This window comes from Cyprinodon variegatus, unplaced genomic scaffold, assembly GCF_000732505.1.
Source record: "Cyprinodon variegatus isolate N-32 unplaced genomic scaffold, C_variegatus-1.0 Scaffold566, whole genome shotgun sequence".
Lineage (NCBI taxonomy): Eukaryota > Metazoa > Chordata > Actinopteri > Cyprinodontiformes > Cyprinodontidae > Cyprinodon > Cyprinodon variegatus.
This window is the reverse complement of record NW_015151019.1, coordinates 262,371-271,196: the sequence shown is the minus strand read 5'-3', so window position 1 is coordinate 271,196 and position 8,826 is coordinate 262,371. Positions and strand designations below refer to the sequence as shown.

The 8,826-nt window shown below is 43.1% G+C and overlaps 1 protein-coding gene across 3 annotated transcripts in view; it reads right to left on the bottom strand.

Moving 5' to 3' along the window:
* Positions 1–679: 679 nt before the first annotated feature.
* LOC107095711 (A-kinase anchor protein 13-like) overlaps positions 680–8,826 on the bottom strand; it is a 10,953-nt gene continuing 2,806 nt past the window's right edge. The window contains exons 3-7 of one of the 3 annotated variants that reach the window (XM_015391954.1): positions 8,291–8,341; positions 7,809–8,084; positions 6,337–6,516; positions 5,736–6,043; positions 680–2,468 (exon numbers count right to left, since the gene is read on the bottom strand). In XM_015391954.1, the coding sequence (XP_015247440.1) occupies position 2,468; positions 5,736–6,043; positions 6,337–6,516; positions 7,809–8,084; positions 8,291–8,341 (816 nt within the window). In that variant the 3' untranslated portion in view covers positions 680–2,467. The remainder of the gene's footprint in view (positions 2,469–5,735; positions 6,044–6,336; positions 6,517–7,808; positions 8,085–8,290; positions 8,342–8,826) is intronic. The other 2 variants (XM_015391952.1, XM_015391953.1) reach the window with 2 other exon arrangements.

The window sequence follows — 8,826 nt, the reverse complement described above, 5'->3', positions numbered from 1 at the left end:
GGAGGGAGCTTGTTTTCCTGAATTGCATCTGCTGATTGTCCCTGGCACAGACATGCTTCTCTACCTCTGCCCCCCCCACTTACATTAAAGCTACTGCTGACTGCCTGCGTTGAATAACCAATTACAATCTGACAACTTATTTGTTCCTTCAGTCAGTTACAAATGCCGCAGGGGGAAATGTCACAGAGCGTGAGAGCCCACGCTCATCACATTATCTTCTGTAGGCTGATGACCCGCTGAGAAAAATATGTCAATTTCTCACAGCAGGGACAGTATAGACCCACAGGAAGAAGCATGTTTGTTCTTTTATTCTTGTTTTGGTTCTGTGAATGGGAGGAGGGGGGGTGTTTATTTAGTTATAGGTGCAGTGCTCCCTGGTGGTCAAAACATGAGCACTTACTTTTTTTTGTGTGAGTAAAAAAAAAAAAAAAAAAGCCCTTTCCTCTGTTTCTGTGACTGGATTACACCGAATCCATAAACAAAGGACATGAAGCAAGTAATTGGCAGGCACGGTGAGCCTCTTACAAGACGTACTATAACAACCCCGCCTGGACATGAATTCAAATCCTGCACACAGACACAGGCCAGTTAACCAACAAGCGCTTCAACACAAGACAAGAGGCAGCGAGGAAGCAAAGCTGGTTCCGTTACTGCAAAACCTTATTTTCATTTTCTGTACTTTTGTACTCATAACCTACCTTTGTTTCTTTTTTTTGTTGCTTCCTACCTGTCCAGCAGGTAACTGTGCAGCCTAAAATATAGACTTTGAAGGTCTAAACCACAGGATTAAAACATTCGGACAATCTGCACAGATAATCTACATTCTTATTTTAACATCCAAACTTAACAAAAAAAACTGCATCTGTTCTGACCTTAAATGCATCACCATCTCTTTGGATCACTGTTGAGTTAAAAAAATAAAAACAAAAACAATAATAAAAAAAAAAAAAAAAGATGTATTAATGTTCTGGGACCAAAGTGCTTAAACCACTGAGTAACTACATGAAATGATGAAAGGTTTGAGCCGTTAAAATCAACAGGCATATTTCTTCCCTCTCTTTATCAACCGTTTTCACTTTTTCAAACCGTCGGCCGCTTCTGCCTGCAGACTTTTTAATCAGAGCCAAAAGGAGCAGAAAAGAAAGAGATCGTTGAACTCTTTAACAGCAGCCATTAGTATGCTACCTGCGGCGTTACATGCAATTAAAACACCAAGGAAAGGACCCCCCCCTCCCCTCCCGTTGTCTGGGCTCGGATGAAAGATGAGGGCTGCATAAATGCTCATCGACAGGCGGATAACGTGAGGATCAAGCTAATATCCATCCAAGGTTCTACAACACACTAAAAGGATATGAATTGAGCCATTTGACATGGAGAGATAGTACGTGTCTCAATCCTTTCATTACTCTGGAAGTCTGAAGAGTTTCACTCCAAAATGGAGACATACCTCATTTAAATAAATCAAAACCTCATCAGGAATCATGATGGATGGTGGAAAGTCATGGCGGGGGGGATTAGTTTACTCATCATTCGCCATTTTGTTTACAATCAGGAGTCGATAAAAAAAGAGTGGTTGTAATCTAATGCTGTTTTCGGGCTGCTTGTGTGAGGGCAGATGTGGGAGTGAAACACAGGGACAGCGCTGAGCTCCCGCGATAAAGAAATGTTGCCAGGACAACACAGGGTCCCTTCAGTGGTTTCAGTCTTCAATTAGCTGTTAATGAATGTGATTAGCGTCGAGGACGTTCCGGTGCCTCACAGAGTCAGCTCAAATTCTAATCTGTTTCTGAGTGGCATTGTGAATCGACTGGGTGTCGCTGCGCTGCGAGGCAGAAGTCGCCTGGAAACAGGTCTAGCCGATGGGAAACGAGCAGCCCTCCACATCCGAGCACGCAGAGCAGGAGCACAGAGGCAGAGGAGCCTCCGATGCAGGTTGTTAAGCTGGGGGGGGGGGCATGCAATGCTCACAGTAAGCTGTCTCATCGCTGCAAATGAAAACACTCTAAAGGTTTGCTTGAAGAATTAAAAACACTCAGACCTGCAAATTTACCAAAACTCCTGAAATCCTCCACTCTGCACAGAATAAAAGCAGTGGTTTGTTGCTTTGATGCATAAATTGCAGAAATCTTATAGTTTTCTTATTTCCTATTTGATTTAAAAACGTCTACATCTTTTAAAGAACCTGCAGCACATTTTATTTCTTTTTATGTCTGATATTCCAACAAAACATAACATGGGAATCACGCTAATGAAAACCGGTACCAGCTTAGAAAAGCCTCAAAGGTGCTTCTTTAGAGCAAAACCATTCCAACAGTCAAATGTGCAGAAAGGATTCCTCTCCAGGTGCCAGAGTGATGCGACACGTTCATAGTGATGATGAAGAGGAAGAGCAGGAGGGGGTAACGGCACTGCGCCTTAGCAGAAGAAGATCTCTCCGTCCATGGGGGGCTCCGGAACGTGTTGAGTGTCTGAGGGAGTAGAGGAGAAGAGAGGAGTCACTGTCAGGATTTGGATTTCTGGGCCCTTCCTTCTGCCTGCACTGTCACAGAGATCCATTAAAGAAGTGTCACCAGGCCGCCTCAGGGAGCTGTATGTTCACCGCTCATATCGCAGCCATCGCTTCATCTCCAAACGTATTTGCGCTCTAACATATCTCGCTTTCAGTACCAAATTCTCTGTGATATTTGTGCTTCTCATCTGTAAACACAGGACGGATGTTGAAAATAGGTAGGATAAAAACAAAACAGATCAGTTCGTTTTAAAGACTTTCTTAGGCTCTACGGGTGCTGCTACTCCCCCTGAAATGTAGGACAGCTGAATTATTTACTTTCCTGACTAATTTACTCCTGCAACAAATCTGTGCAGCGCCTCAGCGACCCGTATGAAATACTAATCAGGTCTCTGTGGAAAGAGAGAAGAAAAAGGTGTGCGGTTGAGGGATGAGCGTCCTACGGCGTGTTGTCTCTCATCATTCTGATAGAGCTAAAACCCAGAACCGTTTGCTGATAAATGTCTGTGTAGTTCACGTTTGTCTTGCGTCTCGATGATGGATAAAACAAGCTCTTGTGTGAACACTGACGAAGCTGTACTTTGATGCAGCCATCCCCCCTGTTTGTTCTGGGCACTCAGAAATCCCCTGCTTATCCTCCTCAGAAGGATGAAACGAGTCAAAGCCTCCGCAGTCCTGATTTTGATCGGAACTGCTCACAGATGGCTGCTGGTGGCAGAAGATCTTAAATGCAAATTGTTGTTTTTTTCCTTGAATTCATTCACTAAAAGAATTACCCCTTAAACCTGCCTGTTTTCCTTAAAAATGCATAACTAAAATATATGTATTTAGATACACTTTTGCTGACCATAAGATTCTAAAAGAACCAGACCAGCACATTTAAATTTAGTAGCAATTAATGAACTTCAGCATATATGTCTATAATACAGTAAAACACACCACTATCCATACCTCTGGCCGTTTTAGATGTACAGTTATTTCCATTTAACCATGATATCCGTTTATCACTAGTTTCTCACTGTCAGGCATCTGTTTTTATTTGTATTTCAACCAAAAATGAAGGAACTTTGGATATCCTTAAACCCTTCTCAGTAATCAATCATCTTTATTTTATCACAGGTATCAAAGTTGGCTTTGTTTCCTGTGGCGCATCATCTACGGTGTTCCAATCTCCAAGGATTTTAGATTTAAGGGCATCAAATGTGGCTTGGGTCTTGTCGCGAACCAGTTTTGCTGTTATGCTTTTGCATCGTCGATCTGGAATTTCTAGGGAAGCACAGCAGTTTCCCACCAAAGCGCAAGGGGGAGCCTATTCGAGAACTCGCAAGAACTTGGGCAGATGGTCACGAGAACTTCAGCGGCACAGACGGGAGTGTTTATCTTCCAAAACAACAATGGCGCTTCTGCAAGTTATCACGGTAACGGAGATAGATCTAGAGTTGCTAGACATCGAAGAGGAACAGGTTCTGCTAATGGAGTTGGCAAAAAGACAAAGGAGGCATAGGTTGTCCATTGTAGTTGTTCCTCAAATTTTAAAAATGGCGTGCTCCGAAACCCAATCGAGAAGGAAGACCACACAGACAGCCGGAAAGGCATACCGAGGACCAATCACAGCTGCTTTTTGTCTGCCCACTTCTCCTTCAGGTCTGCGCGAGTTTACGACCTTCCGACACGTAGTCAGGATTTTTTTGAGAGACAGATTTGACGGTTGCAGAGGCTATGCGTCATAAGCATAAATTGGCCTTTAAAGGTCTCTTTACAATCACCCTAATCTTTAGCTTCCTCCATCAGATACAAGGTTGAAGGCACCGTAGTACACTGGAAAAATCTAAATCTAGATAAGTCATTTTTTCTTAAAATAAGTGCAATTATTCTTGGATTGAGAAGGTAAAAGACATTTTGCTAATGGAACAAGACTACACTTAAAATAAGAAAAAAAACAATTGCATTGTCTTGTTTAAAGTTCTTATTTACCTACTCAAATTAAGGGTAAATACACTTAATTTAAGAAATATTTTGTCCTAGATTGTTTTTCCAGTGTACATTCAGAACTTTACTTCATTCAGGAAAACAATACACATCAAATTAAAAGATTACTTTAAAGTTAGATCTGGCTGGAATAAATTATTTTGTCCGTTAACTAAGCTCTGTTGGCTGTGCTGTAGTCTGTGCAAATATAACATGCTATGTGGACCAAACTGATTCTTCTACCTTTAGTCCCTCTGTCTGCTTTACATAAGGGTTGTTTTTTAAAGTATACATGAAGAGAATTAATGCGCCTCATTAAGTCCAGTAAGGACCATGAACGTAGCGTAGGGGTCAAGGCTGGCCAGGAATGGAAACAATAGAAAAAAAGAAGATTGATTTGGGGGAAACCTAGAAAATGATTTCATTTGCTGCAGGCCAACACATCACATCACATGACATGTTTGCAGTATTTTCATGAAGCTACCACTACTTTTAACAGTGCAAATCAAACCTTTTAGGACCCTTTGGGAAGATGTGTAAAAATCCTGAAGATAAATCAATCTTTATTATTAATCTTTTATTTTAAATTAGATGGGGAGATTTCCAAGTGAATGTGTTTTTCCCTTCCATCATTTTCACACCTGTAAACATTTCATTAGGTTGAAGCAAATAAAGACAGATCTTTGACCCCCTCTCTTTGAAATGAGGATTCTTTAGGATGCCTAAGAGACAGCGGGCTTTTATTGAGGAACTCATGTTGAACACAGCTGCCTTATAATAGACCAAGCTAAACATCCAAGAACAAAAAAGAATCACGTGATGTCACTCTGAGCTACTGAAGCCCAAAGAGTGGATCGATGGAAGATCATTGAAACATTTTGATAAAGGAAAATTTCACTAATCGTCCGGTCCTGTTAAAAGTCCATATTGTGTGAATATATTGAGTTGACACAATTATTTAGGGCTTTACTCACTATATCTTCTTTCTGAGGCAAACTGAAGACTAATTTTACATTCATAATATCCATCCATCCATCCATGCATCCATCCACGCATCCGTCCACGCATCCGTCCGTCCATCCGTCCGTCCGTCCGTCCGTCCATCCATCCATCCATCCATCCATCCATCCATCCATCCATCCATCCATCCTTTCTAATCTAACCAAACACGCTGCCTCTAACTAGAAGGGCCCTTGACAGTAAAACATTCCACTACAACCCACAGATTCACACTGAATAATTTATTGGAATCATTTACCATTCCCTACCTGCCGCCTGCGCGCTACCACCTTTGTTCTTCTTCTTCTTCTTCCCGTCTTTGCTCTTGGTCTTGGTCAGCTGCAGGAAGCCCTTGGAGATCTGGTTGTTGGCCTCGCTGCTCTTGAGGCTGCCAGAGGACGAGGTGAAGGGATTCAGGCCCTTCCTACTGGTTTTGGAGCGCTGGGGCTGCAGCCTGGGGAGAGTGGAGGATGAGGAGGAGGACGAGGAGAGCTCCAGTGGGTCCAGCTCCAGGGACTGAGAGCTGCCGAGGAACAGGGATTCGTCGGACGTTGTGGAGGGTGTTCTCTGGAAGCAGAGGAAGGAGAATTAGACACATGAGGGACATGTATTCTGAAGGTTTAATGCTTATTAATGTTCAGAGTAATGTCTGGCTCCTGAAGAGTATAATAAAGTAAATGATAATCTGTTTGGACTGCCTGGAGCATCTTTATACACTTTTCAGAGAATGTGAGTTCAAGCCTCAGCTTCCTGTGCTGAAGTATCATCCTAGCTCACCTGTAGCCTCCAAGCTAACAGAAGAGGCTGCTCTCCTGCAGCATTCATGTTATAATTACCGTCTCTGACACATCCCTGCTCACCTCAGACAGCCGCATTTCTTCCATCCTGTGGATCTGCCGCTGCACAGCCTCCCTCTCCTTCTCCAGCTTCCTCTGGGCGTCTCTCAGCCTCTCCAGGTCTCTTTGGTATTCTTCCTTCTTGCTCTGCAGCTCCATCTTCTCATCCTCAAGCTGCTTTTGTTGTTTTTGCACCTCTTCCTCCTGCAGTGGTGGAGAGACATATGTATGGAATTTCTTAAAGACAAACATGCCTCAGAGTGTTCTCAGCTAATAAGACATGAACAAAGCTGCAGTGGCTGATGCACAACAATGTAGTCGGAACGACCCTTTGACTCATTTAAACCCCTGATAGTTAATTTCAGTTATTTCTATCTAACTTGCAGTAAAGAATAAATCCAGTTCATGGAAAGCAACGCCCGATCAATAAAAGAAAAACCGATTTGGTCTAGTTAGGAGGTTTTGACAGTTAACATTTTAAGTCGATATTATGTCCTTTAAAGGGGTACAATAATGTACTCACATCCAAGCGAAGCTTTAGCTCTTGTTTAGTGATCAACAATGTTCATATTTATTCTCATTGCTACTTATGTCTTATGTTAGGTCAATTAGCTTCTCTAGATTCTCCTTAGGTGGGAGTTTGTGCATGAATGGTTGTATGTCCTGTTTGTCTCTGTGTTTGTAACAGAGTAGGTTTCTGGCTGCGGTGAAAGCGGCGCAGCGGCTTTGAATTCGCTCGCCTTGATAAGTGAGGTTTCGTGACTGCATTACTTTCTTCAGAATTTCATTGAAGACATGACAGTAGTGCACCCTGACGATCAAGTGGTTCACCATCACCTGGGCGCTCTCGCAGTGCCCTATGAGCTTGGTCAATCAGTGGTCCTTCATCCAACTGTAAGACATCGGTCAGCAGCTTTGCTACAAAGTCTCTAGTCTTTTTGCCCATTTTCCAGCCCCTTCTTGACTCCTGGAATTCTCAAGTTCTGCCGTTTTGACCCCCCCCCCTCAAGGTCCAGGCACTTTTCTGCCTCTGAAAACTTTTCTAACAGATTTGGGGATATGAAGGTTTATGCAACACCTAAGCCTGGTGTTGCAGCAAATAAGACCTGAAACGTTTTTTCTTATGTGTAACTTTCATTGAAAAAACACTAAGCAGCTAAATCCTATCACCCAAAACCAATCATATTTCCTGATAAGTTTACTTTGCACCTTTCCTCATGATCTTAGTAAAAGTTTAAAAAAAGTGTGATGAAAGGAACTAAGGTCGCCTGTGATAAACAACAAAGCAGTGAAGAAAACTAGTTTATGCAAAAGACTTCACACTTTATTGTGTTATGACGAAGAGAAACCCCCTGCAGCTTGTGAAGCACTCCAGCATGACTCCCTCAGCATTTATTTTCCTGCTGAAAAATAAATGCCAGCCGTTATATATTAAGAACTACACCTGCTTAGAACCTAATGGAGAACAAGGCTGGGGGAAGATGATGCATCGTTACCTGTGAGTGCACTGCCGACTCTCTCTCAGAAAGCTGCTGCTCCCTCAACTCCCACTCCTTCTCCCTCTTCCGCCTCTCCTCGGCGAGAGCAGCCTGTTGCCTTTGCAGGGAGGCCAACTCCTGCCTCTGCTTCTCCAGGCTGCGCTGCTTCTCTTGCTCAATCAGGGAGCTGGGACGGGAGGACTGCCGCGATGACAAGGACGAGCACGAGGAGGAACGCTCGCTCAGGGCCTGCCGCTGGTCTTCGATGTAGCTGTCCTGCTGGACCACCACCGCCTGAGACCCACAAGGCATCAACGATCACAATAGACACTTAACTCATGAAATTCTAAGATGATTCTATACTGTTATCAAAATATTTATGATCGGATCTTTTTGCACAAAGAGAAACTTCTTAAAATGTACATTAACTTAAAACTTCACAATCATGTTTTTATTTCTGATATAAATCCTGCAGATGCAGTCTTCAGGAGGAGGCGTACCTGCAGAGTGCTGAGCAGGAGATGCAGGTTGGAGACGCTGTGTAGGACCTGCTGTTAGAACAAGGGAACATAATGAGTGTCAAACAACCTGCTAACATCCTGCAGTTATCATGACTGAACTTTACAAATCTGCTGTTGGTGGAAAACCTGCGAACGGAAAGCTACTGGAAGTCCTGTTTGCAGTTTACCATTAGTCAGCAAAACTATGGAAGCAGGAGGTCAGGTCAGAAGGAAAGCCAAAGTAAGCTTTTTCTGTCCAAGATTGTATGTCTAAAAGGAAATTAGCATTGACCGTCCCTCTTTAAAGTCGCAGGGAAGCGGCTGTTTAAACCGTTGCATTTCCGAATTCTCCCGAGTTGTGCTCGACTTTACACGAGTGAATAAAGTGAATGTAATTGGTCTTTTATCAAGAGAGCGGGGTTGTTGTAGCAGAAGGTTTGCAAGCAACTTTGGTTGTGGCCGGTTTGTTAGAAGCATCTTGCTAACCAGTTAGAAACTTAGTGCTAGTAGGTTCCCAATGGGAAATTCCATTGGGA